At 35.1% G+C, this 22,078-nt stretch overlaps 1 protein-coding gene across 1 annotated transcript in view; it reads right to left on the bottom strand.

Annotated features, from left to right (window-relative positions):
• Nucleotides 1-1,289: 1,289 nt before the first annotated feature.
• Nucleotides 1,290-22,078, bottom strand: part of LOC123545423 (fasciculation and elongation protein zeta-2-like) — a 38,487-nt gene continuing 17,698 nt past the window's right edge. Inside the window, exons 3-8 of the mRNA XM_053552690.1 lie at nucleotides 18,638-18,793; nucleotides 17,785-17,896; nucleotides 15,009-15,304; nucleotides 13,160-13,235; nucleotides 10,738-10,803; nucleotides 1,290-9,273 (exon numbers count right to left, since the gene is read on the bottom strand). Coding sequence (XP_053408665.1) covers nucleotides 9,257-9,273; nucleotides 10,738-10,803; nucleotides 13,160-13,235; nucleotides 15,009-15,304; nucleotides 17,785-17,896; nucleotides 18,638-18,793 — 723 coding nt within the window. The 3' untranslated portion in view covers nucleotides 1,290-9,256. The remainder of the gene's footprint in view (nucleotides 9,274-10,737; nucleotides 10,804-13,159; nucleotides 13,236-15,008; nucleotides 15,305-17,784; nucleotides 17,897-18,637; nucleotides 18,794-22,078) is intronic.

Genomic DNA, 22,078 nt, shown 5'->3' with positions numbered 1-22,078 from the left:
ATTCAAAAAACAAATCTTAAGTCCACAAAAAAAAAATTCAAAGTCTACAAAAAAGTCCTTATCAGGTACAGGTATGTAAAATACACCTTAAAATTGGAGGTACCATCCATGTTGTACCACAGAAAAGTGGTCTCGGTTTTTCCCTGCGGCCAATAAAAAAAAAGTTTCAAAATAAGCTATTTATAGTAACATAAAAGGGAAGTAATTCAAAAAAAAATTATTGTGAGTACAAAATGATCTGCCAAATAAAAACAAGAGCTCTGCAGTGCAGAGCAATATACACAAAGCAGTCATATATGACCTTTGACCCTTAAGTGTGACCTTGACCTTGAAGCGAGTCATCCGGAACATGCGCTCTGCACATCGTTGCAATGTGGTGAACATTTCTGCCAAGTTTCTTTGAAATCCTTCCAGCAGTTCAAGAGTTACAGAGCGGACACGAAACAAACTGATATGACCTTTGACTCCTAAGTGTGACCTTGACCTTGAAACGAGACATCCGGAAAATGCGCTCTGCACGTCGTCTGGGTGTGGTGAACATTTGTGTCAAGTTTCCTTGAAATCCTTCAAGGGGTTCAAGAGTTACAGAGCGGACACAAAATTGCTAATGGACAGACGTACACCAGCGTCATAACATAATACGTCCCTTCGGGCATATAAAAAGAATACTGAATCACAGTGCACCACTTTAAAGCAAAACCCTAACCCTAACCCTATTTTTAGTAACAATGACCTTGACCTTGATCCCAGAAACCCCAAAATCAATCCCAAGCTACAACTTTATATAAGTTTTCTATACACCAAGTTTCATCCTGATAGCTCATTCCTAAGTTAAGTTATTGACCGGAATCCCTTTTTCTATTTTAAGTAACAGTGACCTTGACCTTGACCCCAGAAACCCCAAAATCAATCCCAGCCTTTGTCTTGATATAGGCTACATACATACCAAGTTTTATTCAAATATCTTTACTGAAACAAAAGTTATTGACCGGAAACACCAGTTTGACGCCACCATCCACCCGCCCGCCCGACCAACGACATACCCCAATCTAATAAAAATTGATTGATGGAGTCTGGTGACCTTTCACTTGCATCACCACTTTTATACAAAATGAGGTTGACACTCATCCACTTTGTTGGAGAAGCATTAACGCTGTTTTAATCACTCTCTTGTCCTCTACCAATTTGACTAACCAGATTTACTTATTAAAAAGATTAAATGCACCAAATTTAATGTTGTTGTAAGCTCTATGTATGAAATCATAGACTGAAAGAAAAACAAAAACACATTTCATTGTTTGTTTTTATTAAAGTTGAAGCTCACGTACACATATAATGTGTAAATTACAAAAACTTAGAAAAGAGAACGCTGGTTACACACATGCTGAATAATACATAGGAAATTCTACATACACACACTGGATATTTGATTGAAGCGTTTACTCTATGAATGTTATAAAAGAAATTTCTCCGACTAAAACTAAGAGAATTACCTAAAAATTGCCTTTCTATAAGCTAGACCACACCAAGCTAGTCAGGTGTTTTCTACATTGATTTTTCTAACCAATGAAAAATTCAAAAATATTAACTATCCATATACATCAGCAAAAAAGCCCCTCAGTGTGGCCTATGCGCTGTTTGAAAATCATGTTTTGATTTTTCTGTAATATTATAATGTTCTTTTTTTTTAAGTACAAAAATCTCTAAATAACTGAAAGTATCTTTGTGTATATGGCATGAGCATACAATGTATTACAAAACCTACAGAAATGAATATAATATGGATGACGTCAGAGTGCCTCCATCCGTCTAATGGCAAAAATTTATAAAAAACAATAGAATGTAAAAGATCAAAGAACAGAAAACAGAGAAACGGTTCAATTTCTCACATATGGCAGGAACATTTACCCATCAGGTAGTACTGCAACTGTGACAAGATGTAAATCAAAGGTACAAAAGTCACATCCTTTTCAGAAACAAATACATCTCAACAGTGACACAGAACAAGACATGTATAAATAATAATTTTAAAAAATCAAAACAAGAGGTTCATTGACCCTAAAGCGCTCACCTGTGTACAAGGCTTCAAGTGTGTTTGTATAAGGTAATGGTACAAGTACAGAGTTAGGTTTCTTGTATGTTTGCCTATATTATATATATATATATGTCACACACATTTTTTGATCTTGGGCAATAATTTGAACAATTAAGGTAGACAATACAACTCTTATATCATACGCCAAATATCACTCTAGCTATTATTGATTCAGAGATGAAGATTTTCAAAGTTTCTTATTGCTATAGTAAGTACATGTCACACACATGGCCATTTTTGACCTTAGGGCAATAATTTGGTCAATTATGATAGAGAGTCAAACCCTTCTATCCCATGCCCAATATAAAAGCTCCAGAGAAAAAGATTTTTAAAGTGTGATATCTGAAAACCTATTTTTAACCAATAAGACCCATATGCTCAATGAACTGGAACGATTGGAACAACTTTGAAAGAAGGCTACCTAGAGATTATTTGTGTCAAGTTTCAAAATCCATTCAGTGGTTTTGGATGAGATGTTGTTTAAAGAAACTGTTGATGAAAAGTGACCACGCCCTCTGCCGGCCATGTTTTTTTGATGAATCAGAAAAAATTGAACAATATTTGTAGGTCATACAAGGACAATTTGTGTGAAATTATTTTAAAATCGAACTAACAGTTTTATACAAGAAGATTTTCTAAGTTTCTACTATATACATATAGGGAAAAGTGACCACGCCCCCTGGCAGCCATATTTTTTGACAAATCGAATAATTTGAATCATCTTGGTAGAGGGTCACACGAGGACCATTTGTGTAAAATTATTTTAAAATCAGGCTAGCAATTTAACACAAGAAGATTTTTTAAAGTTTCCACTATATACATATAGGGGAAAGTGACCAATCTGTATAATTTGGACAATCTTGGTAGCGGTTAACAGAAGAACCATTTGTGTGAAAATAAGACCATTGGTTTAGGAGATGTTGTTTGAAGATTTTTCTATTTTTAGCTCTGGCGGCCCCTATGTGCAACCAAGTAGAACCGTTTGAACAACTTTGGTAGAGGACGACCCAAGAAACACCTAGGCCAAGTTTCATCAAAATCCATTCAGTGGTTTTGGAGATGACATTTAAACACAATTGTTGATGACGGACAACTTGACGAACAGATGCATGCATGGATGACGGACACATCGTGATCACAATCTCACTGAGCATTTTGTGCTCAGGTGAGCTAAAAATTGGCACATGAATAATAGGTAAAGTTACAATAAAACAACTTCTGAAACACGAGTCAAACTTCTGTTTAGTAACTGCATCTTCTGTCTCTCTCTATATACATGTCACAATACCAAGTTATCTTCAATACGCTAAACTTGTTTCACGAAATCAGCATATATAAACGAGTTAATGCTTTTCATGGTACTCTATTTCAAATAACATACATAATTTTGTATATAGTACACATTTACAGTATACAATTGTACACATGTGAATCATTGTGTCAAATAGGACCATCAGCAACACTTTACTGAAAATTTCCATTCTTTTACATGAGGTATTTTCATTTGAATTTTGACATGAAACTTAGTCATAAAAACCTTAAGAAAACCTTTGCTTCATGAACAAACTGTCAGCATTGTTTTATTTCAATTAAATATTGTCTTGTACGATATCCTTTTATAATATGATGACACATGTTACAACAGTGCTTCATTTTTTGTCCGTTCAATACCTCTTGTAAAAAGGCTTATCCCTAAAAGGTGGTCAGTATCTATGCCAAACACACACAGTACTTAAGGGTAGCTCTTTTCTAAAATCCTCATTTCAAGCATTAGTCTCTAACAGACAATGAAATCCAATATCAATTAACCCTGAAACTCAAATAAAAAGTATATCATACTGTCAATAAACTTTGGTGAGTTCAATAAGGGAGCAGTGTAAGGTACAATATCATTAGAAACTAAAGTTCACCTACACAAAAATCAGACATTTTCTTAGTTTTTAACTATTAGACATGTTCTCTCTTACCACAGAAAAAATAGTGTAGATCACTAAACAGAACATATATATTTTTTAGTGTGGGATTAGGCCATTCTTACTTTTGCATTTTGGCATAAACTGTTTTTTATTGGTTCACATGTACTTGGTCAATCTTAACATACGTAGTATTTCTGCAAATATGAAAAAAAAACAACAGATCTATGGATAAAATTGTACTACCCTGTAACAACATAATGCCATGCCGATGAAGAGAACTAGGCTAACTAACATAAATACTCTCTAGTTTTGACATTATTCTCCACTCAAACTTCCAGCATGCTAAATGTTAACTTTAATTGCGAAGGTTATGAAAATACTAGCTTACAATTCAGCTTGAGGAAAATCTCAACTTAAGGGTTTGGGGTTTTCTAACCAATCTGAAAACACTGGCATCTGACTGGTTATATTTGATCAATGCCCAGGTGGTCTTAAAATAGTGTTATAGTTGTAAAATCAGGTCAGGGAAATCTGGATTCGAGAAGCACTGAATATCAATATGTAATTTTTTGTCTGCTAAAATTTTCATTTGCAACACAAGGAAATAAATTAATGGCCAGACCACTTTTTGTATTCAACTGAAATGTACATCAATGCTTTCACTCCATATAAATACATGTCACCTTAAACATCCATATTTACTAACATCAATGTCTAAAGATTATGGTCTCATCACTAAAAAGACTTTGTATCTCGTATCTTTCCACTTTTTGTACATTTTGGGTGCTATGTGGTGGTATTTTTTCAACTTAACCTGTTCTCTTTTTTCTTTTCTTTTTGCTAGTCCAAGGTCTATTATTAATTGTCCACGTACCAAACTACATGGTAAGTCTGACAAATTTAGCTTACCCTGAAAGTGAAATAAAGCATTTACTCTAAAAACAAAAGCTATATGTATTACTAATCTGTAACAAAAACCTCATCATGTATATAAAACAAGAACAAATTATGTAAGCAGCAATGTTAAGTTAAAGCAAAACTTCTGCAATTGTCTTTTTTCTTTTTTTAATTCAACGACTTCTCTAGAACAAACATCAATGAGAACACTTAAATTTGTTTGTTGTACAGAAGTTGTTGCTCTGCAGAGGTTAATTCACTTAGAATTTGACATAACTGGAAAGACAATATCTGTCCTTATTTGTTTAACAGAGGCGTTGTGAAACACAGGTTAGTCTGTATAATACGTACAGCAGTTTTGCAGTAACCTTTTAACATTATACAGATCACAATATCATAAAACTTTCATCACAACTTGCTGAAAAGGCTAATCAAAGCGACCCATTCACAGATTCCCAGTAAAAAATTAAATCTACAATATTTTTAAGAAAAGTTGTTTCCATGGAATTTTAACAACACTGAAATTGGTTTAAATTGGTTTTAAATAATAAAATAGGATCATGGTTTGTATACTTTTGCATTAATTTTACAATAACAATTAAGTTTGTTTGTTTGATTGGGCTTAACGCCATTTTTCAACAGTATTTCAGTCATATAACGGCGGGCAGTTAACCTAACCAGTGTTCCTGGATTCTGTACCAGTACAAACCTGTTCTCCGCAAGTAACTGCCAACTTCCCCACATGGAGGACTAATGATTTCAGACACAATGTCGTTTATCAAATAGTCACGGAGAACATATGCCCCGCCCGAGGATCGAACTCGCAACCCCACGATCCATAGACCAACGTTCTACCTACTGAGCTAAGCAGGCAGGTCAATAACAATTAAGATTGGACCCCTTATGTCACAATTCTGTTCTTATGTGATGATATCAATTTATACCACGGATGTCTTTGTGCCATACTTGATTATATCAACAGGTTGTAAAATGCTGTGCATATTTTCCTTTCCCTAATCAAACTATCAATCTATCTAAAAAAAATTCTCAGTAAGGTTTATATTCATCTAAGAACAGTTCCAATGGGCTACAATTAAAGCTTTTGAATATATTCTGCAAGGGGGTATTTACATGTATATAATAACTACTAGACTTACTTGTCTCTCAAAGTAAGATACCATTTTAATGTAAAAAGTGAATATATGAGGGTAATGTACATGTAAGATTGACTGCCATCTGTGAATGAGAAGCTTTAAGACGGTGCACCCATACGGACACTTGGCAATTTCCAGGAGACATTCAAGTTAATCAATTCGGCTTTCTTCGTTCATAAATGTAGCTCAATGCACACACAGCTTGCTATAAAAGCTGCAGAATGTCAAAATCACATACCGAGAATATAAGGATCTTACATGCCTGCCTGTGTAAGATGGGGTTTTCCCTACCCGAGGGACAGTGTGGAATGGAAAACCGAGCGTTAGCAAGGTTTTTTATCCATGCTGTCCCGAGGGTTGGGAAAACAGCTGTCTTACACAGGCAGACATTTCAGATCATTTTTCTTGCCTATCACGTTTAAAATAGATCGTGGAGACAAATAGATTTGGGTATTTCCTGACATTATTTATAAAGTTTATGACGTCACAACAGTGCCAGTACTATGTGACATTACCTTAGTGCACGCTATTTTAGACAAGGTTTTTCCCTAGGGAAAGACAGGAATATCTATCCCCGGCGCGTGCTCGGAAAAATGTATACTTTACCCGCTAGGTAGGCAAGAATACACAATTTGCCGACTGTCATAATGGGTCCACTACCTTCAAATGTAACAACATGTAAAATTCAGCTATCATTAAATAGTTACAACAATTATAGTTAACATATGAAAACTTCACAATCCAGGAGATTGTTGCATTGCACAATATTTAAATGAACAGGAATACTATATACACAAATGTTCAATGTCTATGTACACATATGCTAAATTACTAAAGCATTCTATAATACATACACTCAATGAGAGGGACTGTTTTATATGTTGTAATGTCTTAACAGCTATCATGTAGGTAGGACAACTCAACACCTAGTGATCATTTTAAGTATCTTGTTGATTCACACATACTGAACAACAGTGCTTATCTTGTTTACATGTATGTCAATGAATGTTTAATAATGTAATATGCATTATCAGTGCAGAAGTGACTGCTTATGTTGATCTTGTCTGTTTACACAGCAGTGCCTACACATTTAAGTTGCTGTTTTTCATACAGCTAAAATATCTACATATGCTACTGCTGTTTACACAGCAGTGATAATTTACATTTTGTTGCACCCAATCATTTCCACAGCAGTGACTGTTTACTTATGTTACTTTTGTATGTTTACACAGCTTTTGACTTGTTTTACATAGGTTGCAGTTGTTCATGCAGCAGTGACTGTATGCATTTTTTTATGTTTACACAACTGCTACTGTTTTACATTATGTTGCTCTTGGGTTTATGTAGCAGTAACTGCTTACATTTTGTTGCTATGTTTCATATACACAGTATGACAGTTAATGTATGTTGCTAATGTATGTTTACACAATAATGATCGTTTCACTTATGTAGCTATTGTTTTTTCTTTGTACAATGGTGATACTAAAAACATTGTGTGCCTCTCTTTACAATGCTATAAATAACATAGAAAGCAGCCATAACTCTTTTTTTTGTTCAGTTTAGTATCGCACGGACATGATCATAGGTCACATGGCAACTTTTGAGCTTTTTATGGTGGAAGAAGACCCCTGGTGTCCCTATGTACATTAATTCAGGCATGAGCTGGCACCTGGGTAAAACCACTAACCTTCCATAAGCCAGCTGGAAGTGAAAAATTCTAAACCCCAAATAAGGTTTCGAACCCACAGAAGTGAGGGCAATTGATTTAAAGTCAGTGACCTTAACCACTGACTGAGGCCCCAACTCTTATGCTGCATCCACCTTTCACAGTACATGTATTTACAAAGCATTCTACTCGCCATAACACAAATTTATATAATGTAACATTTGAGGAAAATACAGAATAAAGTATCAAAGAATGCCCTCATAAGACACCATCTTACTGAAAATATTTCGTGTCATTAACACTTTGAATTATCACCCTATAAAAAATTATTTCCATAATGTAGATTATAATGGATAATGTACAGTGAAAATTCCACTCAAAAATGAAAAAGGAATTTGACACAATATACTTCAATATAAACAATAGCAAACTATTCTCTACCCCAACGATAAAAAAAATTGCTGTTGAAGCAAAAGGCAGGTTAAAATAATTCAACAATGAGGTAATCAAGCATAATGTAACACAATACTTATCTCCCTTTCATATACAGAAATGTTTCGAAAAGACCCTAAACAGAGATGGATTTAAAACTCTCAATCTATTTTGTAAAATCTCAGAAAAGTGTTAAAACTGAGATTTGGGCTGCCTCTGCTGTTATTACTGCCATAAGTCAGTGATAGAATTTAATTTGATTTTTTGATTACCGGAGGTAAAAGAAACACGCCTAAATATTAATATCATTATATTACCAGTAATTAATGGAGACAGCACATATGTTTATGGGTATTCAGAATTTCAAATTGGCTACAGATAGATAATGTGAATCCCTTTTATTTCAAAGATTCAATTCTATACATACTACTGTATAGAAAATCATGACTACAGTTTTTCCATGAAAGTAAATAATCCTGATCAGAGCCTGTTATTTCTGAATGAGGTGCAAAATATTATTTACAAGCTTTTCTACACATTCAATTATGCATTTCTTATTTCATTTTTGGTTCATTGTATAACTCATTTCTGCTATACAGAATTTAGTAAGATGGATTTTTCTGTTAAAACCCCCATGCATTATACATTTTTGCACAGCACTCAAATACCACATAAAAATATGTTCAGTGATACTTATGTGCTGTTATGATCAGAAGCAAAAGATTAAAAGTCAGATCAAATAAATCCAGATGAAAATTTGTGAAAAAGAAATCAACAACCTATCTTTATATTTTTCTTATAAAAAGTCTTCTAAAATTGGTTAAAACTACCAAAATGTGGAATAATAATCTTTGGAAGAGGCAAAAAAGATGATTTTGAGGGCTTAAATGTTAAATTTATGCATCTCCTATATAATAACAGAGAAACAATCATTTCTCACACCTAGCCCTCAAAATACATTTAAACAGTAAAAACATAATGAAGCTCACACAAAATTTTCAAAAGTCTAACACATAACCATGGTAACATGGTGAATCTCTACAGCTATCTATATTGCACTTTGTTTGGATGAATGGTCCCCTTTGGCATACTGTTCCTATGTAGGGCATAATACTGAAATATATAACAAAAGAATATTTGTTAGACAGATAAACTGTCAAATCTCTATTAGGCCACCAGCAACGAGAGCTACACAATCTGGTTGCTTAAAAAAGTTGAAGTTAGAACAAAATGAGCTGTGCCATGGGAAAACCAACATAGTGGGTATGCGACCAGCATGGATCCAGACCAGCCTGCGCATCCGCGCAGTCTGGTCAGGCTCCATGCTGTTCGCTTTTAAAGCCTATTGGAATTGGAGAAACTGTTAGCGAACAGCATGGATCCTGACCAGACTGCGCGGATGCGCAGGCTGGTCTGGATCCATGCTGGTCGCAAAGCCACTATGTTGGTTTTCCCATGGCATGGCTCAAATGTCTATTTGGGAAGTAAGCTGACTGGCTGCATAAGACAGGTAGCTGTTTAATAAAGGTGGCAGCTAAGGGTGGTTCAACTGTAAAAAGTGCAGCCAACTCTGCAAAACTGTTGAGTGTGTCAAACATTGGCTCAATCCTACATCATAAGTACAGATAAAATAATGAGAATGTGAGACACTGAATAAACATTGTTTAATTTTGCAGGAGAAAAAAATAAACTTGCTAGTTTAAAGAGCAAGTTATTTCTATAAGTCTTAAGGATGAGAATTAGACTTTGAGAAACAAAATTCAGACAACACCAAATCATAGAAAGAAAGAGTTGTTTGACATGAAAATTGAACAGCATGTAAAACATGTATATTACTTTACGAAACTAGTGTTAGTATACTGATAAAAACATTGAATTCCGGAAAAGGACTGCCTAAAGGGGCTCCACTTCCTGACAGTTAAACGCCTTTAAAAACCCACCATTTTTAAAGAGTAGTTACACATGTTCGTTTTGATGCATTTGCAATAGCGTGCCAGTGGTGGAATTTCACATAACAAGGCGGAACACAATTTTCAACAATTGTTTATCTTTATTTCTTTACAAATTGTATTCATTTTCAAAAGGAGACAACTTTTTCGGAATACTTTAAGTACAAATGGCATTCTTTTTCAAATGGAGACAACTTTTTCCGATTATTTTAAGTAATCGTCAAGAAAAAGTTGTTTCCCTTTGAAAATGAATGCCATTTGTAAAGAAATAAAGATAAACAATTGCTGAAAACTGTGTTCCATCTTGTTATGTAAAATTTCACCACTCGCACGCTATTGCAAATGCATCAAAATGAACATGTGTAACAGTTCTTTGAAAACGGTGAGTTTTTAAAGGCGTTTTGACTGTCCGGAAGTGGGGCCCCTATAGGCAGTCATTTTTTGGAATTCAATGTTTATATCAGTATACTGACACTTGTTTCTTAAAGTAATATACATCTTTTACATGCTGTTTAATTTTCATGTCAAACAAATCTTTCTTTCTATCATTTGGTGTTGTTTGATTTTTGTTTCTCAAGGTCTACTTCGTAACCTTAAAAGCAATATAAGAACTTCAGATCAACCATACCTTTAAGGATGTAGTCTGTAAGCAAGCTGGGTACAGTTGGACTGTCTTCATTAATAGCTCTTAAAACTGGAAAATATACAAGTTCATTTATAACATAGAAACTAGCTCTGACAACACAAACATCCTTCAGATTATAACAATTTAGTGTAACAGAGTTACATTTATCCATCACCTTAAGACATTTTTCACACAACATACTACAATATCATTCATATATGTGATGGACTTATTTCTGTCGACTTTGTCGTAATGTCTATCATAATTCTCACTTATTTTAGCTTTAGAAGTTAAAATCCATGATTTAATATCCCCATAAAACCATATTTTGACCCAAACCACGAAATTTAATGATTTCGTAGAATTATCAGCGTTCGACACTAACTTTTTTGCCAGGTATCCCAAAGGAATACCTGCTGGGAAATTTAGGAATCCCTGCTGAAAATTAGGAGTCCCTGATAACAAAATGTGGTAAGAACATGAAAAAACTAAAATCTAACAAACACAACTGTTTACAGTACTACATGTATTTTATTTCCACTTTATTTCCATTTTACATCAATGACAACAATAGCTTGTATGACTTTTGCTGTAAAAGAATAATGTCATTTCTGTCCAAATCCTCTTCCCCCTCATCTTCATTACCATCGCACTCCTCTGCCATTTGTTGTAGTTCGTCTAAATGTATGCCGCCTAGTTCATTCCCCCTTATAACCCCCTTATTTGTAATCATTTTTTTGACATAAAAAAAAATTCCGAAAAGTCTCCCTTAAATAAAAAAAAATTTAAAAAAAAAAAAAAAATGTTCCGCCCTACCTACCCTAATTTTTTGAGCATGTTACCAGATACAAAGATTTTTAGGCCTTATTAATGCAACTCCCACAGACTTTATCTAAAACTAGTACATTGGTCATAACAGATTTTCTTAAACATTTCATATTTTAGTTGTTTTATTTTGCACATTGCCTAAAAGTGGGTGGGGTTTAGTGTTTGCATGCTTTTATTATCAGCAAATTCTTCTAAATAAGAGCTGCTTTGGCAACAGTGATCATATTTTTCGTAAATGCAGACGTTTTATTGGCTTTTTATTTTAGTTTGTACTAGAAAAATCTTGTAAGAAATGATAAAATGTTCGAAAATGTCGGTCTAGAAAACGAGTGACAAATACGAAAAACAAAAGTAACAGTTAAAGTTCTCGAAAAGATAACTGTTTTAACTTTATTTTCTCATCATACCACGTATAATTTCTGCTTATTTAATTTGTTTTGCCCAAACAAAGCCTCGGCAATGGTAATAAATTTGTTATAGACCGTAACGGCCGACCGGCTCATGTAATCGTATCGAGCACACAAAATAATGGTACAAACACGATAATCTAAGGCTGCATTGTTTATCAATTAACTTGTAAACATTAATCAATAAACACCTTTGATAATGGCAAGGCATATTGTACTAAATACAAACCGCGAGATAAGCACGTGTCATTTGGCGCGTGGCGTGACTGACATCTGTCGGGAGCTAATTAACATACGACGCTCCGCCTACTGCCATATTTCCACTTGTGCCGGCGAACAATATTGAAATTCACTTGGATTTTGATTGACAGGGGGCAGAACTATCGAACTTGGAACGCATCTAAGTAAATTTCCGCGAGTCAAGCCGACGCACGTGCCGTAATTTATGCGGGTAAAATACGAGTTTTTCTCGATTTTCGCGGGTCAAAACCCGGGACCTCGGGTCAACTGAACGCCCTGGTTAGCAAAAGACCGATGTTTGAGCGAACAAGACTGGGGAATTTCATTTTTTTAGAATCATATTTTATCTGAAAATCAAGAGTCCCGACGGAACACCGAAATTGTGAACTTTAGGATCCCTTGCGGATTTTTGGTGTCCTCGGGATCCCGGGACACCGTTAGTGTCGAACGCTGATTATCTTCTAATTTAGAAATTTGAAGCTAAAAATGACTGCCCACAACACTTTCATCTTATAATGGAGAGCATTTAGTACCAATTATTGAACAAGAAATGTTACAAACTGACTCATGGATGCTGTTTTATCTACATTCCCACTTTCTTTGTTCAAAAAAGTTTTGAGAGAACAAAGCTTATGAACATTTATCCATATACTCAGATTTTTTCTGATATGAGCTTAGAAGATTGCAATTTTGTAAAAAAAAAAAATCTTAATACTACGATGGATGATGGTCATACAAAGGCAAATCTAAGTGCTCATCCCCCCTCTCCAAATCTACACCAGAAATTGAATTATATTGCCACCAAATGAACTTAGAGTTTATGGGTTTGAATTACAGTGCAGTAACCACTAAGTCCTCATTTGCGTTCAGAAAGCTGAATAAAGTGTGATTGAAATAAGTCTCAGTAAGTATAAACTTAACGATGTTAAAACAAGATATCCAGTACTTACTCTTGATGTATATTTGGAGCTGTTCTGAATTAGCTACACCCTGTTGTGGATGGTAGGGTATCACTGTACTAAGAAACTGTAAAAAACAAACTAATACTGTCTAAATAGCATCCTTTCAACTGGGTTTGCCTAGTTGGTACCTATTACCCTAATTAGATATGTTGTTTTTTAAATCAAAGAACTGATGTCAAATGATGACTATCCAATTACAATAGTGGCAAATTATCAAGCATTGTCATCTACTTAAAATTTCTGTTAAAGGACGGTACCTTGATCAAACTTATATCAAAGGTCCATATTGAAAACATTTGACTCATTGCACTGCTGGTTCAAACAGCAAGACAGTGGCATAAAACAGCATGGTTATCACTTAAGGTAGGTATAGTTCCTATCCACATCATACAAAGTTGGTGAGGACTTTCAAAAACAAGAGCTGTCCGTATGACAGCCAAGCTCGACTATTCGAAATATTGTCACAGAAGCAGGAAATTATTAACCAAAATGTTAAATATCAAAAGAGTTTTAAGTTCGAAAGAGGACATAATTTGACCAAAATGCATATCAGAGTTATGGGACTTGATGCTATCAACTAGTTTTATAACCCCGAAGAAACATGTTAAGTTTCAATTCAAGATCTGCTTTAGTTTTGGGATAGTAACTTGCATGTAAAACTTTAACCAGAATTTTCTAAGTCCAAAAGGGGACATAATTTGCTCAAAATACATGTTAAGAGTTATGGAACTTGAAACAGAGAGGTTGGTAATTGACCTAGAAAAAGAATAAATAAGTTTCAAAGCTATATCCCTTTTGGTAATAGCTGTATGTACTGGCACGCAAAACTTTAACTAGGATTTCTAAGTCCAAAAGGGGGCATAATTTGCCCAAAATACATGTCAGAGTTATGGGACTTGATTCTATCAACTAGTTTTATAACCCCGAAGACACATGTGAAGTTTCAATTTAATATCTGTAGTAGTTTTGGAGATAGTAACTTGCATGTAAAACTTTAACCAGGATTTTCTAAGTCCAAAAGGGGGCATAATTTGCCCAAAATACATGTCAGAGTTATGGGACTTGACCAAGTGAGGTAGGTAATTGATCTAGAAAAAGAAAAAATAAGTTTCAAATCTATATGCCTTTTAGTAACAGCTGTATGTACTTGCACGCAAAACTTTAACCAGAATTTTCTAAGTCCAAAAGGGGACATAATTTGGCCAAAATAAAGTCAGAGTTATGGACTTGTGGTGTAATCAACTAGTTATAACCCCGAAGACACATGTGAAGTTTCAATTCAATATCTGCATTAGTTTTGGAGATAGTAACTTGCATGTAAAACTTTAACCAGAATTTTCTAAGTCCAAAAGGGGACATAATTTGGCCAAAATAAAGGTCAGAGTTATGGGACTTGGTGCTATCAACTAGTTTTATAACCCCGAAGACACATGTGAAGTTTCAATTCAATATCTGCATTAGTTTTGGAGATAGTAACTTGCATGTAAAACTTTAACCAGAATTTTCTAAGTCCAAAAGGGGGCATAATTTGCTCAAAATACATGTTAGAGTTATGGAACTTGACCCAGTGAGGTTGGTAATTGACCTAGAAGAAGAATAAATAAGTTTCAAAGCTATATGCCTTTACATGATAGCTGTATGTACTTGCATGCAAAAACTTAACCAAGGTGTGACGCCGACGCCGACGCCAACGCCGATGCCAGGGTGAGTAGAATAGCTAGACTATTCTTCGAATAGTCGAGCTAACAAGACTCCTAGAATACATAGGTGTGAACTGTGAAGTTCTGAAATCTGGGTAAAATGTCTGAAAATGCATTAAATCTGAAACTCTGCTTACCACACTTGGTCCAGATTCTGCAGTAGGACTGTTATTGTTGTTGCCACTTACAGCTACTTGGTTATTGTTTGGAGAAAGAGTTTTACTTTTTCGACGTTTTTTGTCAACTTTTGCTTCTCGACGCTTTTTCTGTATATTCAGCAGTAGTGAAATGAACTGGTTCTTGAGCTCTTTGTCGTACTCCAACTCATCGCGTAATGCCAATTCTTGGACAAGGGTTTCCGATAATTCTTTTATTGTGAGTTCGTAGTCACTAAGTAATTCATTAATGGCTGTGTTTGACATTCCTTTTAGTTCTGAAATATACATACCATAACATTTAATTTGTCTATGAAAAATAGCTTGAATGAGAGGTTATAACATGTGTTGCTTTACTATATACATTTTATGCCTATTTATATTTAGTGTAAATCATAATGTCTTTTAAAGGTGAGAAAAAATGGTCTTGATCAGATTGCAAAAATAAGTTACTGTTAACTATAATCAATTTTCATCAAGGAGATTGGCAGAATATAAACAAGAGGGTCATGATGACCCTGGATCGCTCACCTGAGTAATATGAGCTAAATGTTTCAAATATCAAACTGATGCTAAATATTAAGAAAGTAGGTCAGTAGGTCATATTCACGGTCAATGAAAGTCAGTTTTCAGATCGGTGTGCAGAACTGCATTTGTCATCCAAATTTCAAGGCTCTATCTTAAAAAACAAACTAGTTTATTTCTAGACAATTTTTGGAAGATTTTCCTATGTACAATCAAGTAACCCATGGGGCAGGGCCAATTTGACACCGAGGTCATGATTTGAAAAAAAATTTGTAGAGGTCCTCTAGGCAATGCTACATGTCAAATATCTAAGCTCCTAAGGCCTTCTGGTTTATTTTTAGAAATTTTTTGAAGATTTTCCGATGTACAATCAAGTGACCCCTGGGGCGGTGTCAACTTTGACCCTGGGGTCATGATTTGAACAATTTAAGTAGAGGTCTACTAGGTAATGCTACATGTCAAATATCTAAGCTCTAGGGCTTCTGGTTTTTGAGAAGAAGATTTTTTAAGATTTTCCTATGTAAAATCAAGTGACCCCCTGGGGCGGGGTCAATTTTGACCCCGGGGTTATGATTTGAACAAAATTGGTAGAGGTCCATTAGGCAATGCTTCACACCAAATATCTAAGCTCTAGGTCTTCTGGTTTTTGAGAAGGAGATTTTTAAAGCTTTTCCTTTTGGTTGCCATGGCAACCAGAGTTCCGCATGGAATTCAATTCTTTGAACAATTTTGAAAGGGGGCCACCCAAGGATCATTCCTGTGAAGTTTGGTTTAATTCTGCCAAGTGGTTTTCAAGAAGAAGATTTTTTTAGAAAATGTTGACGGACGGACGACGCATGACTGACGACGGACATTGAGCGGTCACAAAAATCAAACAGTATGTCAATCCTTTTTGTATACTGTTCATAATACAAGACAGCCGTAAGACAGCCAAGCTCGACTATTCGAAATATTGTCCCAGAGGCAGGAAAATATTACCTAAAAAGGTTAAATATCAAAAGAGTTTTAAGTTCAAAAGGGGGAATAATTTGACCAAAATGCATATCAGTTATGGGACTTGCTGCTATCAACTAGTTTTATAACCCCGAAGACACATGTGAAGTTTCAAATCAATATCTGCATTAGTTCTGGAGATAATAACTTGCATGTAAAACTTTAACCAAAATTTTCTAAGTCTAAAAGGGGGCATAATTTGCTCAAAAAACATGTCAGAGTTATGGAACTTGACCCAGTGAGGTTGGTAATTGATCTAGAAAAAGAAAAAATAAGTTTCAAATCTATATGCCTTTTAGAAATAGCTGTATGTACTTGCACGCAAAACTTTAACCAGAATTTTCTAAGTCCAAAAGGGGGCATAATTTGGCCAAAATGAAGGTCAGAGTTATGGGACTTGCTGCTAGCAACTAGCTTTTATAACCCCGAAGACACATGTGAAGTTTCAAATCAATATCTGCATTAGTTTTGGAGATAATAACTTGCATGTAAAACTTTAACCAAAATTTTCTAAGTCTAAAAGGGGGCATAATTTGCTAAAAATACATGTTAGAGTTATGGGTCTTGACCCAGTGAGGTTGGTAATTGATCTAGAAAAAGAAAAAATAAGTTTCAAAGCTATATGCCTTTTAGAAATAGCTGTATGTACTTGCATGCAAAACTTTAACCGGAATTTTCTAAGTCCAAAAGGGGGCATAATTTGGCCAAAATGAAAGTCAGAGTTATGGGACTTGCTGCTATCAACTAGTTTTATAACCCCGAAGACACATGTGAAGTTTCAAATCAATATCTGCATTAGTTTTGGATATAGTAACTTGCATGTAAAACTTTAACCAAAATTTTCTAAGTCCAAAAGGGGGCATAATTTGCTCAAAATACATGTCAGAGTTATGGGACTTGTCCCAGAGAGGTTGGTTATTGACCTAGAAAAAGAAAAAATAAGTTTCAAAGCTATATGCCTTTAATTGATGGCTGTATGTACTTGCATGCAAAAACTTAACCAAGGTGTGACGCAGACGCCGACGCCAGGGTGAGTAGAATAGCTAGACTATTCTTCGAATAGTCGAGCTAAAAGCTATTTATAAGGAACCTGAAACTCTGGATATAATGAACAAATCTGCTGGTCTGGAGGAGTTATCTATAACCATAGATTACTGTAACAACTCCAGACCAATCAACCCTCCAGTATTTTGGTCTGGAGGCTGTTCATGATGAGCAAACATTTCTAAATTTGTCCTACCTTCTACTGAATACTTTGGTAGTTGAGATAAAGTCTCCTTTAATTTTGTGTATGGAGAAGTTGGCATTTCTGGAAATTCTACTTCTGATTCACTGCGGTCGGTACCACTGTCCTACAGCAGAAGATAATAACACTCTGGTAATCATACAAAATATATATGTTTAAGTCACATCAATATCAAATGGAAGTACAAGGATTACTTCCAGTTTATCTAGCCTACGTCAGGCAAGGTCCCATTCTTTTCACATTTTTTTCTTCTGCAAAAATTTTAATTGCTTGTCTTACAAACTGAAAATGTATTTGCTTGTGGAGAAGCTGACATAGGTTGCCCAACAAATATTGATCTAGGCAAAGATATTGCAAAATTTTCTTAAAATAGATTCTACTTATATGCATTTAATATGCTTTTCACAGTCCTTCTGAAACCCCCATGAAACCAATGAATTATATCCCAACCTTTATTCACATTATACTGGAAAATTACGAAGGCTAATTACTCTAGAAAACATGGCCAAGTGAGACAAAAATTCCTTCAGAAATATTTTACTCTCGATGTTAGTTGTCTGTAAAATTAAACACACAAAACTTAAATGGTAGATGAGAAAAATGACATACGGTTGTTGCTCTTAAGAACACTCCCCCTCAAATTTGAAAATTACATTCTGCATTTACATACATCTATAAAACATTGGTTATCATTTGTAACAGACTTACTGGAAAATCAAGCCTGATTATTGATGGAATGATACATATAACATGCATGGATGGACAGAAAAGCGTATATCCATATACCCATTACCAAATTTGTGGAGGTCACAATAATTATTATGATTAAAAAATTTTTATGACTGACCTCCATCATGATCTCCAACTCACTAATGACCTCATCTGCCGTGACCACATGATCCTCATCATTATGGTGATGACTACTGATGATCATTGAGTGATAGTCCATCGCAGTAGCTAACTCCTCATCGTCTGAGAGGTCAAGATTTACTGGTTCTGGTGTCTGCACATTCAGAAATAAAAATCACATTTCAATGAAATTTGAGATATTAAATTATTTAATCTCAATACAATAAAATTATTATTATTATAATAATTATGTCCAATCATCCTGTGAAATTTCAACGTTTTGGGTCAAGTGGTTCTCAAATTATGGACTGGAAAAGTTTTTCCATGTTCTGGCCCCTGTGACCTTGACATCTGAAAGAATGGCCCAAGATCAATAGGGGTCATCTACTAGGCATGTCCAATCATCCCAGTTTCAACATTCTGGCTCAAGTGGTTCTAAAGTTTTCAAGGATTTGGCCTCTCAGGAACAGTTTTCCATGTTCCAGCCCCTGTGACCTTGAGGCTTCACTTTGACTGAGTAACCCCAAAAACAACTAGAGCTGTCACAGGAGTGACAAATTATACCCCCAAAATATGGCCTTCAGGCTTGTCACATTTGCTGGTCATGATCAACCTTCCTATTAAGTTTCGTGATCCTTGGCCCATGTGCTCTCAAGTTATCGTCCGGAAAAAATCTAACTGTTCCGGGACACTGTGACCTTGACCTCTGACCTCAAAGTCAACAGGTGTTATCTGCTGGTCATGACCAACCTTTCTATCAATTTTCATGATCCTATGCCCAAGCCTTCTCAAGTTATCGTCCAGAAATGGTTTAACTGTTCCGGGTCACTATGACCTTGACCTCTGACCTACTGACCTCAAAATCAATAGGGGTCATCTGCTGGTCATAACCAACCTCCCTATCAACTTTTATGATCCTAGGCCTAAGCGTTCTCAACTTATCATCTGGAAACTGTTTTAAAACTGTTCCGGGTCCTTGTAACCACTGACCCCAAAGTTGAACTTTACCTGTATTAACGATGTTACGCCTGTGTACCAAAATTTATGATCCTTGGCCCAAGCATTCTTATAATCAAATATAAATAATTCTTACAAGCAAGTTATAATCTGAAACTGTTTAACTGTTCCGGGTCATTGTGACCTTGTCCTTTGACCTACTGACCTCAAAGTCGAACTTGACCTGTATTTTATAATGTTACACCTGTGTACCAAAGATTATTTAAATCTGTCAAGCCTTTCATGAGTTATTGTCAAGAAACCATGAAAACCAACAGACAGACAAGCTCACTCCTATATACCCCCAAACTTCGTTTTGTGGGGTATAATAAGGGTCATCTACTCTATAAGGCCTATAACCCTATGAAGTTTGAAGTGAGTGAGTTGGGTTTTACGGCGAATTGACACAAAATGGTCATATACCGCCGACTATGAAGTTTGAAGGTTCTGGGAAAATTGATCTGAAACGTGTTTCCATGTTCTGGCCCCTGAGACCTTGACCAAAATCAATAGGGTTCATCTACTCTGCACGTCCAATCATTCTATGAAGTTTCAACAAGTGGTTCTAAAGTTATTGATTTAAAATGGTTTTCCATGTTCAAGCACCTGTGACCTTGACCTTTGATCTAGTGACCCTTAAAACAATAGGAACCATCTTCTCCATAAGCCCTATCTCCCTATTAAGTCTGAAGGTTCTAGGTCAAATGGTTCTCCAGTTATTGATCCGAAATGAAGTGTCACCAATGGACAGACAGGGCAAAAACAATATTAACAAACAATATATTAAAAAGAATAAGTGGTACTGCCCAAATTGAATGACAGATCAGTCCATTGTTAGAAATTTAGCAGGGTAAAGGTTAAATTGTTACATTTTCCCATAAAGAAGAGCATATCTTCACCTTGGAATTTAAAGAAAACAGTCCATAATATACATAGTGAATAATTTTATGGCAATTAAAGTATATATATTTTTCTAACCCTATATGAAGTGCAAATGTATGCCTCATGACTGGAAATTATGTCAAGCTGTGTTTACTTTTTTACGTTCAAAAGTAAATTGGCATCAGTTCTTGCAAATTGAGAGTTGAGACTATTCCTCTTATCATGACATACTAATGTCTACGTTTCCAGTTTGTATTTTTTCATTTTTGGTGTTCATAGCGCTAAAATTTCCCCTACTGAAAACCACACTGTTTTGGAAAAAAAACTGCTGGACTTAAACTTCTGCTGAATTAATTCTGATTCCAGGAATTCTAAGTCATATGAAAATATATAACAATGAACCAGCAACTTAATCTTCTCATATAAAACGTAATGTCTAGACTCTCAAAATGTGAAACCTGAAAAAACTGCAAAAATCAATTTGAACCTTTATAGTCTCAGGCATGTTAAATTTTAATGACTGCATGAAATGCAACACTGGCTGTGACGAAGGTGGTATATACTTTCATTCCTGACACTGATGTTTAAGTTAGAATCCAACAAGAATTTGACTGCATTAGTTCAACAACTCAAGACAAGCTTATGCTGTACTTGTTTACTATCTTGCAGACTTAAAAAAAAATCTGATCATATCTTATCTTACTGAAATCACATGTTCAGGAAGTAGTCAAAGTGCATTACTAAGAAACTGCTTAATTTTGCTTGCACAAAATGTCTTTGTTTTGGCTAAGCAGCTATTTTGAATTACTGGGATGCATTCATTGAATTTCAAATTTTAAACATGAAATGAAATTTCTGTTGGTTGTGTATTTTATTCAACCACAAAAATAAGCCATAATTATGCAAATAATGATTTCAAAGAAGTTACAAAACATAAATTCAGAAAACTTTCCTTGCAATTATGGTAAATTAGAGTGTTTTTTTTAGTGAAAAACACATGTCTCCACAAAATAAAATGCAGAAATTAAAATGCCACAAAGTAAGGGCCATCACTCTAGTGAAAATCACTGAACCATAACATTCCAAGGATCTTGGCAATGGTAACTCCTGTGAAGTTTGGTGGAATTCCAACCAGTGATATAGGAGAAAACAGCACAGAGATCAAACAGTTTGACCAATCAAGGGTCCTGGCTCTGCTGAAAATCATTAAATCAGAAGATGACTATAATATGCACAACTTTGCTTCACAATAACCACTCACAAGATTTAGTGAAATTCAGCCTAATGGTATACAGCAAGGTCAAATAATATCAAGGGCCAAGTTTGGTGAAAATCACTGAACAGCAACATGTTCACAACATGCACTGGGTCACTAGGCTTGCCACTGATAACTCCTGTAAGGTTTGGTGGAATTCTGGGGAGCTGATGATATAGGATCAAAGAGACAAGAAACATTCGTGTATAATTATTTCAAAATTGGGTCAGCAGTTTCTGACAAGGAGATTTTTAAATGTTTCTACTATATTTATAAAGGGAATAGTGACCAAGCCCCCTGGTGCCC

The sequence above is a fragment of the Mercenaria mercenaria genome, chromosome 1, assembly GCF_021730395.1.
Source record: "Mercenaria mercenaria strain notata chromosome 1, MADL_Memer_1, whole genome shotgun sequence".
Lineage (NCBI taxonomy): Eukaryota > Metazoa > Mollusca > Bivalvia > Venerida > Veneridae > Mercenaria > Mercenaria mercenaria.
This window is presented reverse-complemented; position numbering and strand designations above follow the sequence as displayed.